The sequence below is a fragment of the Oryzias latipes genome, chromosome 7 (genome assembly GCF_002234675.1).
Source record: "Oryzias latipes chromosome 7, ASM223467v1".
Lineage (NCBI taxonomy): Eukaryota > Metazoa > Chordata > Actinopteri > Beloniformes > Adrianichthyidae > Oryzias > Oryzias latipes.
Genome location: NC_019865.2, coordinates 19,232,612 through 19,251,890, shown reverse-complemented (window position 1 = coordinate 19,251,890; position 19,279 = coordinate 19,232,612). Strand labels below are relative to the sequence as shown.

At 39.1% G+C, this 19,279-nt stretch overlaps 1 protein-coding gene across 1 annotated transcript in view; it reads left to right on the top strand.

Annotated features, from left to right (window-relative positions):
* Positions 1–19,279, top strand: part of LOC101159102 (acid-sensing ion channel 1) — a 60,189-nt gene that overhangs the window by 37,105 nt on the left and 3,805 nt on the right. Inside the window, exons 3-9 of the mRNA XM_004070815.4 lie at positions 16,299–16,449; positions 16,557–16,684; positions 17,396–17,546; positions 17,678–17,734; positions 18,051–18,204; positions 18,623–18,714; positions 18,799–18,878. Coding sequence (XP_004070863.1) covers positions 16,299–16,449; positions 16,557–16,684; positions 17,396–17,546; positions 17,678–17,734; positions 18,051–18,204; positions 18,623–18,714; positions 18,799–18,878 — 813 coding nt within the window. The remainder of the gene's footprint in view (positions 1–16,298; positions 16,450–16,556; positions 16,685–17,395; positions 17,547–17,677; positions 17,735–18,050; positions 18,205–18,622; positions 18,715–18,798; positions 18,879–19,279) is intronic.

Here is a 19,279-nt window from a genome sequence, read left to right as displayed (position 1 = left end):
ATAGGTCGAGGGCTTCCTTCTCTCTTTTGATGCAGTCCCCAGGGATCATTTTCAGGCAAACAAGGCTTAATGCTGTTTGCCGTGACTGTGCTATCCAGGTCTCAGCTCAGGACGTATCATTCCACACAGGTGCCAGCCCAGCCCCCACATGAGCTCAGCTGCTTCATTACTGCCACTCAGATGTTGAATCATAGTACTCTTCCTAAAATAAATGTAAGAGTACTCCATTGTGTAACTATCCAGTTTTTTACAGGTTGTGTGTTGAGGGAAAAGAGACATGTGTGTCTTTAAGTCATGCATGACTTGGTTTTTGTTTTGCATTTTACCTCTGTTACCGTCAAGAAAGGTCCTCTGTTGTTCATCAAACCAAAGCACAATGTTTGACTTATTTATGTGGCTTTATTCTAGGAAGCTGTCTGGCTGCATGTTTCATGGCAAATACAACATTTCTAAATGTGAGGTTGTGTCGTGTTTTTACAGCACATGGCAACAGAACAGATTCACCTCAACAGATCGCTTTAGTACTGCTCAAAGCTTCACATAAAATTCCACTCTGATCCTCTTTTTATCCATTTTAAAAGTGGTCTTCTAATTATGATTGTCATTTTTAGCCAAAAAGAAAAAAACAGACATTTCCAAAGAGATAGTTTCTAGGACACTTTTATAGCCTTTCACAACCCCAACCTATAACATTATGGGTGCAACAAAAATGGTGAGCAATATTGTGTAGCTATTCAGCTGTACAGTTTTGAGCCAGATGCCAGCTCAGATGTACATGGATCTAGACGTCTACAAGCAGATGCATCGCAATGGAGCGGAGCAGGGAGCTTGTGGCTTGCATTTGTAGGTCTTATGGTACATCTACCAGCTTTTTTTGAAGCGTTTTTTGTCTTCTTATGATTCAAAACGATTTGAATATGCAACTTTAGGCTTAATTTTCTTTATATTCAGTATGTCCTCCACCATGAGAAAAATGCTAAATTGTTAGAACATGTTAAAAAAACCTAAATCACTATTTTATCAGAGCGGGCCTTTAAAACAATCTTAGAAATAACTTTAACACATCTGGGACTATATTTCGTAAAAAAAATTTTTTCAGACATTACAAGTTTATGCAAGTGAAGAATATGCAAAGAGCCAGGGCCTGCAACGTGTAACACATGATTTCAGCTGCACTTCAACACAGATGACATAGTTCAAGTCAGTAAAAATTCTATGTGGCACTCCAAAATAGATATTTTCTTCAATTTATTGCACACTGCATGTACGTAGACATGGAAGAAACCTAAATTTCAATGTTCAAAGGACTGTGCACGCACTTGCACACATGCATGACCTTTAATAAATGTACTTAATACTTGCCTGAAATATGGTTCCTCCTATTACAGGTAATCATGTCGTATCAAGCCGTCAAAATTTGGTCTCCATCTCTCAATAGCCATGCAGTGACTCTGCAGACTTTTTAGGATTCAAACTCAGATGGGTTACTGTCAGACAAGGCTAGGCTGGGGAGCTTGGTTGAAATGAGTGAGGAATGCTAAAATATTTCCTACCTTCATTCATTGTGGTCTGCTTTCAGCATGCATTTTTAAGCAGACTAAATCTGTGAAAATGTCACAGAATTACAACAGCTGCTGGTTTGGAAACAGACGAGCCTAAATAAAGGCTGGTTATTTAAAAATAATAGTAATAAAATGAGTCTTGGTGTAACAACCCATGTGTTACCTTTTAGTGTGAGGCTCCGAATAGGGGTTGAAAGCTGCTGGTATGACCAAACTCCTGGTTAGGCTAATTTGTCAGAACAGCACTGTGTTTTTCTTCAGGCACACAATGCAGGACAGTGTCTCAGCTGTCAGGAAAAGTACAAAAGTCTCTGAGACTCCTGCGGCAACAGTGACCAGTCATGCCAAATCTTTGTGGGTTGTGGAAAAATAAACGCCCGTCTGCTTGATGCAGCAAGGGGTATTATAAAGGTGGTGGGGAGAACGCCTGGCTACAAAAGGTAAAAATAAAAAGAAGAAAACTCAGAAAAACCAATGAAGGAGGACATGCAAAAACCACGATGATCAAATTTGTAAAAAAATGGGTTATTTACAGATGCTTTATACACCTACTTACAGTAACAAACATGCAGCAGTTGAAACACAACAATAGAGGGAATCAGTTTGGCACGACACATGGAAGACAGGGAGGATCTTCCTCCGTCTAAACTCCTTCACACTTTCAAAACTGCTGCAGCTGATTGGCTCTGCGCAGTCCACTGGCCTCAATCAAGCAGCTGATACCTGTCAGCAGACAGCAATCGGCATTTTTCTGGGGTGACAGTTCCCACAGAGAGATAGCTACTGCTGCAAAACTAAACAGCACACAAACTCACACAATAAAAATACTAACACACAGCTCAAAGGTGACATTTGCTTTGTAGGATTGTGCCGCAAGCTGTTTCCTTATTACAACTCAAAATACACCACATTTAAATAATCTACCTTATTGTTTGGAGTATAAATTGCAGTTAATTGCATAGATTGGCCGGATTGGGAGAAACTTATGTTCAGGTGCCATTTAAATGTGATTTCTGTAAAATAAATTGCAACAATCACTGCATGGCAATGTAGGTGTGTGTATCAGTCTTTGTTAGAGACAATGACGCAAAAGAAGAAGTGGTGCTCAGTCTTACCCCAGCTTTGGCAGAACTGTTTGAAATTGACACAAAGGATGAGAAATTCCACAGATTTCATGATTTGAAGTGAAGTCAAGAGTTCAGATGACTTGTTAGCATGTTCTTCATGGTATGGTTACCTCAGTAATTGTTCATATATTGGCTAATAAACTAAATTTCTTTCATTAAGCTACAGGTATATAAGAATAAATGTGTTACGGCAGTGAAGTGTGCAGACATTCAGTCTATTATAGATATCTATTTTATTATGATTTGCCTTTTAAGATGAAATGTCTGTTCTTATTCCTGTATTTAGTTAAATACATTTCTCCCAAAGTGTGACTTACGTATAATTATTTTCTTCTTAATTATGCTGTTTTTGGCTAATGGGATTTGAACTCTGGAGCGATTAATAGTACAATAAATAATCTCTTTGGTTTACTATCCTGATTTGGTTTGCTGCATTCACACTGTTGTGAACCCCAATAGGATTCACTTGCAAGCAAACTGTTGCCAGATAGACGATGGTTTCTTGTTAGGTCCGTACCAGAGATCAGATGAGTTTGCACACCTACAAAAACAAGCAGATTCTCAGGGGAAGTGAAACTTGGTCTAGAGACAAAGCAGCCCTGAAGTAAATGTGTTCTTGGACTAAAACATAACGCAACAAACAGACAAATACTGGAGGCATTATGTGAGGATTAAATAGAACTTTGACACTGAGAGAAATACAACAATTTCCCTAAAAACTACAATGCTCAGATGATCATACCTTTATCCATGATGCAGCTAAATGTTTACCTTCTAATCCACCAAAAAGTATCCTCCTCTTTTCTCTTCTCTTCACAGCTAAGAAATGACACCCCACTAAGCTGAAACCTTTGTCATGACACTAAACCTTGAGTGTATTTTTGCTTACTTAAGTGATATTAAAATTGAAGAGCAAAGACTATATTACTTATACATTCTTGTAAACAATAGGGTTAATAGCTTGCTTTTAAATGTTAAATTAAAAGCCTTAAAGTGAAACAACAATTATCCCAGTGATATCCTAACAGTTTAGCTTCTTTTTACAATAGTTTTGAGCAAACAACACAGGTGTTATAACAGAGGTAAAGCTACAGCAGAGGTTTTCCTCTGGGATTCGTGTTAAATCCTATCATGCTCTTCTTTGACTCTGAAGTTGTGTAAAACTTCACATATTTCACTCATTGTTAGCATTTTATATTTATTATTAGTAATGTTTGTGTTTGGGATTATGGTTTGAGATTCACATAAAATCTTCTGGTAGTGCAGCATCCACTTCAGCATTAACAATGGCTGTCATCGTGTAGTGTGTAGTCTGCTGTGCTGTGCAGGACTCTGGACTGCACAAGCTTTACTCTGCTTCTATCTGCTGTTGTGACGGTCTCTGTGCTTGACTGGCATTTCCTCCCTGCAGACCGAGAGCGTGGGACCTGCATAAGGCTGGCTGACAGGAGATTTGTGGGCGAGTGTGACAATCAAGACATGAGTGCGGCGTTTCTTGCTCTGGCACAACGGATGGCGTTAGCGAACTTAGAACAATTTTACACCCGAATCTGAAAGCAGTGTCAGCATTTTTAAGGCACATATTTGACACTGTGTGTAGACATTGTAGTACGACAGCCATATTCATAGCCATATTCATCCATATTTCTAAACTGATTTTTGAGATTTGAATCATGTCGGTATATAAGTATAAACAAAAAGTTTCATGTTTTTCACATTTCACGAGGAGAAACTAAAACGTATTCATCTTTTTTTCTGTCATTTTATTCATTCTAGTGTGCAGGAGTGAGGCAATCCTATCTGCTATTGACACCAGGCATTAATTTTGATAAAGGGCAGAACAGAGTCTACTGTCATTTCTTCTTTTCTTGATCACTTTTGTCATTTTTATGTGAAACTGAGTTCACTATGATAAACAATTTGTAATGACTTTTAACTTTTATTGGACAAATGTAGGTATCAGCATGCAAATTGTTTTTTCATCTGTTAAAAAAAGGCAATAATGTTGTTGTTTATGTCCATCAGTTTCAAACTTGTCTTGATTTTTCCATCTGTTTGTTTGGGGAGGTGTGAAAGCTCATCTGGGATGGCTGTGGTGTAAAGGCACGTTTTGCCCTCCCTTGTGTCGAAGTGTGCTTTGGCACTACCTTACAACCCCACACTATTGCTGGTGGTCAATGTGGCTAATGCCGCCATCACTATGCTAATGTGTGCATGGATGGGTGAATGGGACTGTGACTGTAAAGTGCTTTGGGTGTTTTGTCATTAAAAGTGAGTGGTATCTAATACAAACAGAAAACATGAACCTCTTTTAAATCTCTAAGTGAGCTAAATAATTATTTGTGTTTTCTTGATTTTTTACAGAAGAATGACTTCTATAAATTCGATTAATTGTTAGAGTACAAAGCAACTTCCTCAAAAATATTTTAATAAGGAGAGCTCTTGAAAGATTAAAATATTTAATAGTGAAATAAGAATTTGTCCATGAAATACTCTTTTGGAGGTTTGGCTCTGGGCCAGAGACATCTTGCATGCTTGGGAAGACCTCAGACCAGGTGAAGAGACACCAGAGCCCAGACGCTGATGGTGGTTGAGGCCAGACCGTTTTAAAGTAAAGAGCCAATAGGAGAACGGGATGGAGGTGGGCCAGCAAAATGTCTGGAATGCGGATAAACAAACTTCTATGAATTTAAATGCAGGATGGTTGTGATTGGCTGGAAAGAGAGTGAACAATTTAGCCATTGGCTCATAGTGAGGACTAATTGATGAGTGACATGTGGAGTGAAGAATCAGCTACCCAGCATACCTGAAGTTGAGGTTGATCTTCCTTATTGAAATTGTGGCAAATCTTCACTATGAAAAAACAGATTTCCCTTTAAAGTTAAAATTACTGATTCATTCACATCCAGACTAATCGATCTTCTTCTTTTCCTTTCATTCTTACCTTTCAGGGTCATCATAGTGAATCAGCCACCTCCTAGTTGACAATAACGTTTAATTAGAAAATTTTGCTAGCTCCGATTTTTTTCTGACATTTCTTAAAGGCATGTTTAATGTTGCCATGTTTGTCAAAACAGAAATGATAACTGTATTCCTACTAAAATAAATAGATAAATAGTATCGTGCAAGAAAACAAATTTCTCTGGGATTGATGCATAAGTCTTAGATATCTGATGAAATATAATGATTTTTATTGTTTATATGTCTAAGCATTTAGCAATTGAGATCCTGGGTTTGCTGAAACTAAATGCATGAATGCATTCTCCTCTACAGAAGGACTTTGTGCAGCCACAACAGTTACAAAGGTGCTGGAGATTTCTGTTACCTTCGAGCAGTGTCTGCTTTAGTTCAAGTATCTCATACTCACTCAGGCTATGCAAGAATTATATAATATCAGTGCAGGTCAGACATTTAGACAGAGCCATAACTGAGTGGCAAATAAAAATGTACATAGATACTTTATAAATACATAAATACAGCCTTCCTCTTTTTTGAAAGGCACTGTTTTCCTGCTGTGTGCTTATTCAGCACTATGTTGGAGTCGTGAGTCGTGTCTTCCAGTGGTAGGTTATGAGAGCTGGACGGTGTCTGGGAATAGGATGCGAGAGGAGGAGGCCTGTCTCTACTGGCCTGTGAAATATTCATCAAATGAGGCAAGGGTGGGTGGGGAAGTGGGACAGGATATGGAATGGAGTCCAAAGGGAACAGAACATCATAGTGCAGGAGGCACACGGGGATTCGCAAAGGAGCAGAGCGATCGGGGTGGGGGGATAGGGTATAGTTTTGTTGTGTGGGGGTTTAGGTATAAATTCCCACTTATGACAGAAAATAATCCCCCCAAAGCAGTGGAGGAGGTTTCATTATGTTTTTTTCTTTGGATCTGGTGGGGCTACAGAGAAACTCCAGATGTGTGACATGAATCTTTAAATTTGGGGATTGGAGATGTGGTTTGTCTTACAGCTGCTGGTGGATTTTTGGTTTCTCCTCTAATTAAAATCAAAAGGGATTGCATTTAGATCCATTAAGTGGTCATAACAAATTTACCTGGTGACTCCTCATTCAAGGGCATTGAAATCACTCATTTCAACATGCACGGTCACGTTGCAAGCACTGTTTTTGTCCGAAAACATACAAAAGAAAAATGTTTTTGTCAATTTCCATGCCACTTAGTGAGCAGTCGTGGTTTCTATGGCAACATGGCAAAAAAAAGATCTCTTTAACTGCCTGGCTCTGTTTTTTGACCTTCCTAATGAAGAGAAAATGTGGAATGCATTCCATCTTCTGCGAGTTTTAATTTGTAAACAGAGCTGTTGTCCTGTGACCCCGAAAGAGACTAAACTGGTTTTGAAGATGAATGAATGAATGAGTTGTTGTCCAGTTTATAGCAGCATTTTGTTTCAACCTTGAGAAAAGGGATGCATCTTTAAAAGTAAATTACAATGGTGGACAAAATTGTCGGTACTGTCATGTGCGGGAGGCTCGAGAGCCGGTAGGACCCAGGCGCAGAGACGGGAGGCAAACGGGTTCAAGGGCAAGGGGTTTAATTATAACAAAAAGCGCTGCAGAGCAGGATGACAAAACAAAAACTCACTGTGGCGGGGCATGAAACATGGCATGAACGGACGAAGACACATGAAGACGTTAAACACACGACCAGAAGTTAATGGACCAGCAAAGGAGGAAGGCAGAGACAGAACTTATAAACAGACAGGGCAGACAAGACACAGGTGAACACAATCAGGGCAGATGGGGACCAAAGGAAGTAAAACTCAAGAAACAAGACAAGACAGGAAACCTTTCAAAATAAAACAGGAAACAGAACTTAACCATGACAGAACAAGACAGAAAGCAAAAACCAATACAAAAGAAACTCAAACCATGACAGGTACCCCTCAGATACACAATGCTCACTGAATTATCTTGAAACATTCAACAGTAACAATAAATTAAAATTTATAGAAAATTAAATAATCAAAATCAGCCATTACGTTTGAGTTGTTGATTAACAGAATTATTTAAAAAAACAAACTAATGAAATAGGGCTGGACAAAAATGATGGTACCCATAACTTTGTTGCACAACCTTTTGAGGCAATCACTGCAATGAAACGGTTTCTGTATTTGTGAATGAGCCTTTTGCACCTGTCCACAGGTATTTTGGCCCACTCCTTATGAGCAAACTGCTCCAGTTGTCTCAGGTTTGACGGGTGTCTTCTCCAAATGGCATGTTTCAGCTCCTTCCACAGATGTTCAATGGGATTCAGATCTGGGCTCATAGAAGGCCACTTCAGAATAGTCCAACGCTTTTCTCTTAGCCATTCTTGGCTGTGTGTTTTGGATCGTTGTCCTGTTGGAAGACCCATGACCTGTGACTGAGACCAAGCTTTCTGACACTAGGCAGCACATTTCTATCCAGAATGTCTTGATAATCTTGAGATTTCATTCTGCCTTGCACAACTTCAAGACACCTGTGGCAGATGCAGCAAATCAGCCCCAAACAGAACTGAGCCTCCTCCATGTTTCACAGTAGGGACGGTGTTCTTTTCGTTGTATGCTTCATTTTTGAGTCTACGATCACAGAGCTGATGCGCCTTACCAAAAAGCTCCAGTTTTGTCTCATCTGTCCAAAGGACATTTTCCCAGAAGCTTTGTGGCTTGTCAACATGCATTTCTGCAAATTCCAGTCTGGTTTTTTCATGATTTCCTTTCAACAGTGGTGTCCTCCATGGTCGTCTCCCATGAAGTCCACTCTGGCTCAAACAACGACGAATGGTGCGATCTGACACTGATGTACCTTGATCTAGGAGTTCACCTCTAATGTCTTTGGAGGTTCTTCTGGGCTCTTTGGATACAGTTCCAACTATCAGTCTCCTCAATTTGTCATCAATTTTCCTCTTCCAGCCACGTCCAGGGAGGTTGGCTACTGTCCCGTTGGTCTTGAACTTCTGAATAATATGTGCTACTGTCGTCACAGCAAATTCAAGCTGCTTAGAGATGGTTTTCTAGCCTTTACCTTTACAATGTTTGTCTATAATTTTGTTTCTAATGTCCTGGGACAATTCTCTCCTTCTCTTTCTGTTGTCCATGTTCAGTGTGGTTCACACCTTTTTACCAAACAGCAACATGACTATTTGTCTCCCTTTAAATAGTCAGACTGACTGATTATGGGTTTGAAAACAGCTGTGATGTCAATAACGGACATACCTGAGTTCATCATGACCCCCTGGGCAATTAGTTCTCAGTCTTTTATGGAGGTACCATCATTTTTGTCCAGCCCATTTCATTGGTTTGATTTTTTTTAATAATTCTGTTAATCAACAACTCAAAAGTAATGGCTGATTTTGATCATTTAATTTTCAATAAATTTTACTTTATTGTTACTTTTGAACCTTTCAAGTCATTTCAGTGAGCATTGTGGACTTTCTCTCTTTAACTGATGGGGAACCAACACTTTTGTCCACCACTGTGTGTTTTCATGCAGCAGCTCTTAGTTTGTTTTTTATTTTTTCAAGAAAATCACCTTTTTATTTTATTCACAAGGCTTTTTTGGGGCGGCCATGGTGCAGCGGTAGGGCGGTCGACCCATGATCGTAATATTGCAGGTTTAATTCCCGCCTTGCACGGCCATGAGTTGATGTGTCCTTGGGCAAGACACTGAACCCCACTTTGCCTCTGGTGGTAGGTTGGCGCCTGTGTTTGGCAGCAGAGCCCCCACCAGTGTGTGAATGTGTGTGTGAATGTGTGTGTGACTGGGTGAATGGGTCTGTGACTGTAAAGCACTTTGGGCTGTATGTAAAAAAAGCGCTATATTAGAACACGCCATTTAATATTTACCATTTTAATCTGAAGTTAAACACAAACCCTGTGTGCAATAACAAACACAGTGGGAGAAAACTCTGGGTATCGGGTCAATACATCTCCCTGACCCAATTATTCTAAGACAGAGGACCGCCATCAGGTGGACATTTAAGCAGCTTAAGTAGTGATCCAGGCAGCGTACAAACGCTTATCAATTAATATTACTTTAGTGCTGCAAATGATGTGAGCTCAAAGAAGAAAGTTAATGCTTTATTTAAAGAGCTGAGGATTCTTATTCTTCTCATGGACTTTTTGTCAAAAAACTCTGGGTGTGATCTTTTAAAGACTTTGAGGGTGTTGCCAAAGTGTCGCGTCAAAGCATCCAATAGATGTGCTGACATTTCTGTCAGAGCAAAACAGCTTTGAAGCAAATGTTCCCCTGCATTTGTGCTTGTTAAGATGCTAAAAAAAATTGCTGCCAGCTCAGAGAGAACCAGAAGGTTTTGAGCTCCTATTGAAGAAGTAAAAGAATGTATGAAGGTTAGCAGGACAGCCTTTAAATCAATGCTATTTGCTCCTTTCTTACGTACGTGGATAATTACGTATTTGTTTTTATCCTTTAAAGCCCCACTCCAATCTTCTGATCTAGTATTTCTAGTGGTCTTTTATTAAAACTATGCTGTTTTTAGCCAAAATAAAAAACTGTGTTGTTTTCTAAGACATTCCAGTATTTTCTGCAGAGCAGCAGGAGTTCATCAAAAATACACCTGTGAGCGGGCTGCACTCATTTCCCATTATCCCTTGTAACACTGCTGCTGGCTTACAACTTGCTCTCTGTAAAAAAATCAGCTGATTTACATTAATCTATAAGCACTTTAATACTGTAAAGTGGTGTAGACTAGCACAAGGCTGCTTTTCTTCAGAATTCACTGGAATTACGTTAGCTGTATCAAAAAGGGTTATGGTAGACGAAAGAATGTCAACACTGAAGCTAAAGCTCTGGTGTTAAAGGGTTATGGGAGTGTGTTTCTAAAAAAAAAAAATCAGAATGAACAGCAAAATTACTGCACCACATAAGAAATTTTAAAATCCACCTCTTTTTTATAACCAATCATGTCCTTTCTGTGTTGATGTTACTGCTAATAGCTCGGGTGCTATTAAACAAAGACAAGGATATTGGTAATGTTTAATATAATATTTAATATGTAATGTGTTAAAATCTCACGTTGTGACCATCTTACATTTGCAGGGACAAAGCATCCTCTTTTCCCATGCCAGGGTGATCTTGGCTCTTTCATTACAAAAAGATTTCTCTGTATAAAGACTTTGGTCATGTCCTGCTTCTTTTTCATCACGTTTTCCGCATTTCCCATATATTTTGATTTGACAAGTAGTGACTCAGGGTTACTTAAGGCCTGAAGATGGTTCACAGCCTGGTCATCGTTTTAATACATAGCTGCACATACAAACCCGCTGTCTTCGGCTTTAATCCTCTCCTTATGTTTCAGTTCTCTTCAGAGTTGCTGTACTTTCCATCCAAGGCTGGATATTAGTGTGATGAGTCAGCTATTTATGTTTGAGAGCAGTAGTGAGCACTTTGTCTCTGATTGGCCTTATTTTTTGACAGCTTTTATGCCGTGTGCTGCAAAGGCTGGGATAAGACTGTGAAGTTGCCTTTAAAATAAACCCACAATCAACTTAATGTTCCTTAAATTTTACATTTTTTCATTATACCATGCTGTATAAAACAGACTTGCCTGCAGCCAGAGATCAGCTCAATAGATGAACATTTAGTTTTGACACCCGTGATAAGTATTTTGCTTATAAGATTAGTTAACTTCAAAATTCTGGTGCAAAACTCTTTTTAAAAACAACAAGTCATTGTTAAAAAAGAAAACAAAAGTTATGTGTAAAAAAGTAAGGTCACAAGTCTTTATTCCTCGTTACACAAACCCCCAGACTGTCCAAGTTACTGTTAGGCAGGGTACATCTTGGACAGGTCGCCATCCTGTCACAGGGTCAAACGAGCACAAACACACTCACCTAGGGGCAATTTTGGAGTCGGCCGGGGATACAGAGGGCGGTCGACCCATGGTCGTAATATTGCAGGTTTGATTCGCACCTTGCATGCCCATTAGTCGATGTGTCCTTGGGCAAGACACTGAACCCCACCTTGCCTCTGATGGTAGGTTGGCGCCAGTAATCGGAGCTGCCATCAGTGTGTGGATGTGTGTGTGAATATGTGTGTGACTGGGTGAATGGGTCTGTGACTGTAAAGCGCTTTGGGCCTTGTAGGTAGAAAAGCGCTATATAAGTATACGCCATTTATCATTTAGAGTAATCAATCAACCTATGAAACATGTAGCCGGTGCCTTCTCGCTGTGAGGTAAGAGCGCTAATCACTACACACCATACAGCCTGCTCTTGTGACACCGTCCTTGCAAATGTAAGATGATCAAAATGTGAGGTATGAACACTTTACATATTAATTATTACATTTTGGCTGTGACCATTGCTACACTGGGCAGCCCACTCCAAAAACTAAGAGAATAAAATCAAATATTAAGGTGAAAATCCTATTTAAGGACATCTGGAGAATACATTTAGATATGAGATTGAAGCATCAGGGCGTATAGTCTGACGAAGTAAGTGCAGAGGTTATTCTACGTTCATATAAACCTTTAGTTTGGTTACGTAAAAAGAAAAGCAAAGTGCAACATTTCACACATTTTCTATTCAAACTTTGAAAACTCCTCTAAATCAAAATCTAGACTTGTTCTTGCTCTGTTTTATTTGAATTCTAGTCCAGTGTCTACTGGCATTTGCATTTAAACATTTTCAAGGAAGTTTTTACTGCTGCTGTATATGCATGCTGATTAATATCTGTGAGTGTTTTGCACTTTACAGAGACAGCTTTTAAGTCTTTAAAAACATCCCCATAAAAACAAGGGAGCACTAATGGATTGAACTTGGCCTTCTGAGACATCTTTTCGCAGACTGTATATTAGACAATATTAAAACCTCACTGAAATAGTTGAGAAAGTGCACGGGTTTGTCTGTATGAAGATTCTGTATAAATTGGATTTGACTGCAGAAACAGATATTAATAATTATGTGCCTAATGAGCTGCAAAAACAGAGCTCAGAGTGCTCTTTAATACAAGTGAAATTGTGTGCAAGAGACAGTTTTACTGATCACAGATCAGGGAAGTTTATAGTCTTTCTAAACTGCTGCTTTTAATTAAGTAAGATATGTGAAGAAAGGGTCGATGTGTTGTCTTATCGCCTAATAAATAAAGACAATCAGCTAAATGAGTCAGATTCCATTCTCATCGGTGCAGAACTTGTCACCTGTGTTGTTGCATACGATTCTTTAGAAGCTGGAGCCTTATTAAGAAGACTGCTGATGATATTTTCTGCAAAAAATCATAGTGCCCTGCAGATCCGAATCTTTTGGCCAATTTCGTGACCTTCAAATGCAGAAAATATTTTTTTCTGTCTGAGATATGTTTTGGTTTTCTCTCTGCACACTGCTTGAAGAACAGCTGAAGAGAAAATAAATGAACTGTGAAGCCAGTGCCTCCTTGTATCTCACATGATCCCTTTTGTATGGCCACTACAAAATCTAGTAAAAAAAAAGTGAAATAAAACCACATCATTACAAATTCTACAAATTATAACACTTAGTTTTAAACCTCCAAATTACAAAACTTGTGGATTGTGAAATATGACGGGATTTTTTTATTCAAAGGACAATTTTATTTCCCCTAAAACTGTATTTTTTATATTCCTCCCTCACAGAAGCTAAAACTTTAGTCTTTTGTGCATTAGGCATAGATGGAGTCTGTAGTCCATCTCTCTGCTTCCTTTCACATGTTTGGAGCAAATCAGGAATGAAAAACACTGTGTGCTGATTCAGAAAAATAAATCTAGCTTGAAAAGAAAATCATTTTTTAACCCTTGTGCTATCTTAGATGACCCCCCACCCTTACTTTGACGTGTTCTCCCTACCATGACAAAGGTGGATAAAGGTGGAAAGATTTCATGTGATCCATGGACACCAGTGAAGATCACAAATCATAGAAGAAAAAAGGTTCAGCGCACTGTCTAGTGGGTCTAGATGACCCAACTCCCAATGTTAATGTGCCTAGGATAGCACAAGGGTTAAAAAAAGATACATTTACATAAAAGCATTTTTTATAAGCTTAATTGTTTACAACACAGATGAAGGACATCATGCTATGGCTTTGTAATGTGTCATTGTAATTCTGGATCATTGAATGCATAAGAGAACTGGACTTAGTGAATGTTTCAGCCACATCTTAATTGAGTTAATTTAGTCACCATTTCTTTGCAGTATGGAATTTGCCATGCTGGAGCCAGACCCCGTCAGTAAGCAGTGATTGGTCCAAGTCGGTCTGACTCAACATTTCTATTGCAATCACTCTCGCCAATCAGGTGTGCGGTTGTTGGAAGGCCACACCCCTACAACTTGAAAATGGGGTTGGGTGAATCTTTGAATCATACGTTTCAAAATTGGACATGAGACCACCTAATTTTATTAGAGCATCAGATTGGCCAGTTTATATTTTGAATAACATGCACTACAGGAAAAAAGTAAGTAAAAAAAAGTATGAGATCAAGAATGGTCATTCTGACAAATACAATGACTGTCAAATAGCTGTATATTTCTCAATAGAAGTCTAAGGGATTTTGGCGTCTTGGAGCCGGTGGGGACTTCCTGTACGGAACACGACAGAGGAGGGGTCACTCAGTCCAGTTTTCTTAAACAGTCAATGTTCTGAATCTGCATTCTGATAGTGGAAAAGAAACAAAATGTGGATTATTTCTGGACGAGAACCAGTGTGATCTTTTATTTTTGGTCTTTTCCTAACACAGGTTCTGTCACTCAGTAACAGCCTTTAGCTTTTCTCACTTCACCTGGACAAGAACAAAACATGTGGGGACAATAAAGTTCCAGCTGCTAAGCAACTGCATTCAGTTTTGAAAATAAATCAGCAATCATTTCTCTCTGTGGCACTGAGAGCATATCAAGGTAGGGGCTGCGTCATTTTGTCCAATTTGTTGACAGGTTAACATACACTTTATGTTTTCATCATTTGCCCTTTTTTACACGGGGCTGAAGTCCTCCTCCAGGCGATGTTTCATCAAAACTGTATGATCAGTGAGCAGACCTACTTAAAGATACATTTGTAATGTAATGACACTTTTCTATGTACACCAGGGGGTGACCGAAGTGTGGCACAGTGGCAAATAAAACTATAATTTTGTTTTTATTTGTTTTTTTTTACTGTTTGGATTTAAGATTATTTAATCTAAAACTTGGTGGATATAATGTCTTATTTAGGGCATTTTTCCAACAAAACAGAATCAAACAAAACCATACAAAGAGGTTTCTTTTGGTTACCAAAAATTCTCATTCTTGGAAATACAAATGAGCACAGAAGACTCAAAATGTTTCAGCTATTGAAAAAAAAAATCCTTGAAACATTTGTTAGGTTGACAATTAATCCATTTCCATAACAAAAGAACACGATATATGTCCCAAACTGGTTTGAAATTTAAAAAAAAGAGGTGATGGACCTGCGGCAGTCAGAAGCTCAGCCCTTAAAATTGCATACATTTTTTACCCCCGAGCTGTATTTTATAGACATATTTCTTTACAGTATTCAGCTGGGGTCATTTTATTAATGTCCACACGTATCAGTGAATTTTGTAGAACATGTTTTCATCATAATTTAAGATGCTAAGGAGACAAACAAAGTTGAAATAAGTTATTTAAATTGCATAACAGTGAATAATGCAAAGCATAAAGAGGCCATACAGTGTTCTACGGTTGTAAGTTACACTGTTGGCTTCAGAGAAGTACAGTGCTGGTAAAAAACCCTCCTGTCACCACAGGTCTGATGTCAGACCTGCACAAGAGTTATTTTTAAAAGTATTTTTACCAATGCTTTTACTTCAAAACACATAGAAACTGAGAATATGGATATCCATTGTGGACACAGTACTCTGTCTGGTGATTGTAGCGCTGTATTGTGGGTTTTTTTTTTTGTCTCAGATTGATGTCTGCATCTGCAGTAACCAGCAGCAGTCCCTTCTGACTTTACATGATCAATGGCCCAAATGTCTGAACTGCCATCGGCAATATCCCAACTCTGCACAATTACTTGGTTGGTTTGTTGTTTCTAATCATGGACATGTCAGTCTTTGCCAAAACGCTGAAAGATAGCTTGCCCCAGGCAGTAGCAGCTAAAGTCCCTCTATCCCTCTGTCTCTTTCACTTTTCATCCTGACCCTCCTTCACACCCGACTCTGTCACCATCTCGCTCATTTCCCCCCCACACACTTGGATTCTGGGACTCAACAGTCAGATGTTAGAGTTCTGCAAAGCCTCATGTTGTTTCGGTCACATATAGGCTGTTCTGGGGTTTGCACAGAGGATCAATTTAGCATCTGTGCCTAAGCTTTCTTTGAAAATTAAGGCTGCATTCTTCCTGGCTGGGATGCTGGGTCTCCATGGTAACATCAGGCCTATTGTAAGTGGCATAAAGAGTATCCGAGGGAATGTTAAATCTCCTGTCTACAGGCTACATCCCCTCAGTGGGTTGATTGTATAACTCCCACACCCACAGCAAGACTTCCTTTTTTCCTGTTTCGTCCTCCACTCCCCTCACTCCTCTTTTTTTAATGGAACCGTGTGAGTATCTAACACTGACCCCCAGTGGAAAAGCTGTGATAAGACTTAGAACAGGATATTAGATTCACTTTCTCCTCTTGTGAATCCCTCAGGTTTTCACTCGCTATGGGAAGTGCTACACCTTTAACGCTGGCGGTGATGGACGGCCTCCTCTCATCACCACTAAAGGAGGAATGGGAAACGGCCTGGAGCTCATGCTGGACATCCAGCAGGATGAATACTTGCCTGTCTGGGGAGATACAGGTGAGAGTGGAGTCCGTCTTTTTTCATGTCAATGCTTTGTGAGACTGAGAGACAAAAATCCTTTAAGTGTCTAGATTTTACAAATGTTTTTACTTTTGTCTCGCCAGATGAAACGTCATTTGAAGCTGGGGTCAAAGTTCAGATCCACAGTCAAGACGAGCCGCCGTCCATCGATCAGCTCGGTTTTGGAGTGGCGCCCGGCTTCCAGACTTTTGTTTCTTGCCAGGAGCAGAGGGTACAAGCCGTTCAACATAGCAATCATTAATTTTTCCTTATTTATTTATTCATTTTTCCAGTCATTTCATATAAAAAATATGATTATATTCCAAAATTCCACAGTTAATTGTTTGCCTGTTCAGTTCTGCACTGAAAACAAAAATGGCCAGCCATTAAGAACAGACAGAGGTGTATGTGGTGGTGTGTTTGTACACAACTGCCTTTAATAATGATGATGTGCATTCTGATACTGACAAATAAAGGTTCACTGAAATTCCACTCATTTATCTGCAGCCTGTAAAGGTCATTTTTAAGAGTATTTAGGAATGCTCTAATAAAACAACATAGAAGACAAAGATTTTAAAAACGATGAGTGTATTCATCATCTCATGAATACATCTGCAGAAGGAGTTTTAAAGAAAAAGTTCCTGGAAAACATCATCACTTGACATTTTTTATATTAGCACATCTTGTTAATGGAGTTAAATGCTTAAAAGAGTCATCAGAATAAAAAGTATACTGTAGTTTTTCACATTATTTTATTGTTTTTCATATATATTTAATTTGGGGTTTTTTGAGTAAAACAAATTTATTTTTTGAAAGTTGTCCTCCAAGAGTTCTTTCAATCTATTTGACTTTTGTTTTTATTTATGTCAAGAGTTTTGGTATTTAAAACAGGGTTTTCTGTTACATTTTATTGTTTTTAACTCTACTGTTTCTACTGTTGCAGCTCATCTATCTGCCCCCACCGTGGGGAGACTGTAAAGTGACCCCCATGGATTCCGACTTTTTCGACAGCTACAGCATCACAGCCTGCCGCGTTGACTGTGAAACACGCTACCTAGTGGACAACTGCAACTGTCGCATGGTGTATATGCCGGGTAGGAGAACAACTCTTTCTTTCAGTTGAATCGGAGTAACATCAGTTGCTCTGGAGCAGAGGAAATATCCACTTCATGGAGTGGAAAGAAGGGAGAAGCAAATACTGATGCGACTGTTGTTTTGGCTGCAGGCGACGCGCCTTACTGCTCCCCAGAGCTGTACAAAGAATGTGCTGACCCAGCTCTCGGTAAGAAAGAGACCTCGGCCATGTTTACGATTGAAAAGAACAGATACACATGCAGCTGTGTTTGCATGACTTCCAAGGACGTTATATTGACTTCCATCCCTTTTCAGCGAATGCCCTAAACACAGCTCTTCTCTATTCTAACACCTATCAGGATGCCATAATCCAAAATCGTTTTATAAGATTTTAAAAAAGGATTTACATCCCCACTGCTTTGTATGCCTGCAACTTGAAAAAGCTGTCACTCGCAGCTCCCTACAAAATGTTTAAGCCACAATGGTTCAGGAGTCACAGTGTGCTCTGGTTTTCCTCTCCTCAGATTTCTTGGTGCAACGAGACAACGACTTCTGTGTGTGTGAGACACCCTGCAACATGACCAGATACAACAAAGAGCTGTCTTTTGTCAAGATCCCCAGCAAGGCGTCTGCAAAGTATCTCGCAAAGAAATACAACAAATCTGAGCAGTACATTAAGTAAGAACAAACCGTACAGTCTGTAACGGTTTTTAATAAAATAATGCACTTGGGGCTGCAGCTGATGATCAATGACTTTGTAAATTTGATTAAATTAGTAAATCGACCATATTTATAAGTCGTGGTTTTTTGCATAGTTTGGCCAGGGGTACAACTTATATATATGAATTTCTTCTTCGTTATTATGCATTTTTTGCCTGCTGCGACTTATAGTCCGGAGCAACTTACACTCCGAAAAAATATATTACATATTTGTTTATGATATCTACATGAAAAAGCAAATGTTTCAACTGCAGTTCCAAACTCATCGTAGGAGTCTGATTTCAGCTTTTATTTAAAAAAAAACCCTCCAGCTCATTAAGTCTAAGAGGATTTTTTTCTATGATGAAGCATTAATGTGTTTATCCTGACTTCGCAGAGACAATATTCTGGTATTAGACATCTTTTTTGAGGCTCTCAACTATGAAACTATCGAACAGAAGAAAGCATACGAAGTGGCCGGACTTTTAGGTATGCCTGTAAGCCTTTATGAACAGTAGATGGGTTAAAAACCAGAGCGTTAATGCTTGCTCTTAATCATGTTTTTTCCTACAGGTGATATTGGCGGTCAGATGGGGCTTTTCATTGGGGCAAGCATCCTGACAATTCTAGAGATCTTTGACTACCTTTATGAGGTAAAGGGTTTAAAATCAAATAAAAAGAGTTGTGCATGTTCTTCTCCCAGACTAACTCAAACACGGCAGATCTCTGCAGATTCTTTTCTCCATAGTTTGACCTTGACCAAGAATGTTGACTCAGATGGCACAAGTCTGTATTTTTCTCTGAGCCTGAGACCACATCTGCCCTCAAAGCCACTTGAGTTAAATTTTTACTTTGAGCACATGTCAAACTGGGTCTACATCATGAGTTTTAAGCTAAGTCTGCCCACATAGTGCTGAGAAATTCATATTGGACCCAAATGTGTCTCATTTCTGGTGTTTTAAAGCATAGTTCTTTCATCTTTGTACAAAATATTGAATTGTAATCATATTTAGAGTGACAGCAGTAATCAGATAGAGGAGACAGGAGGCACTTA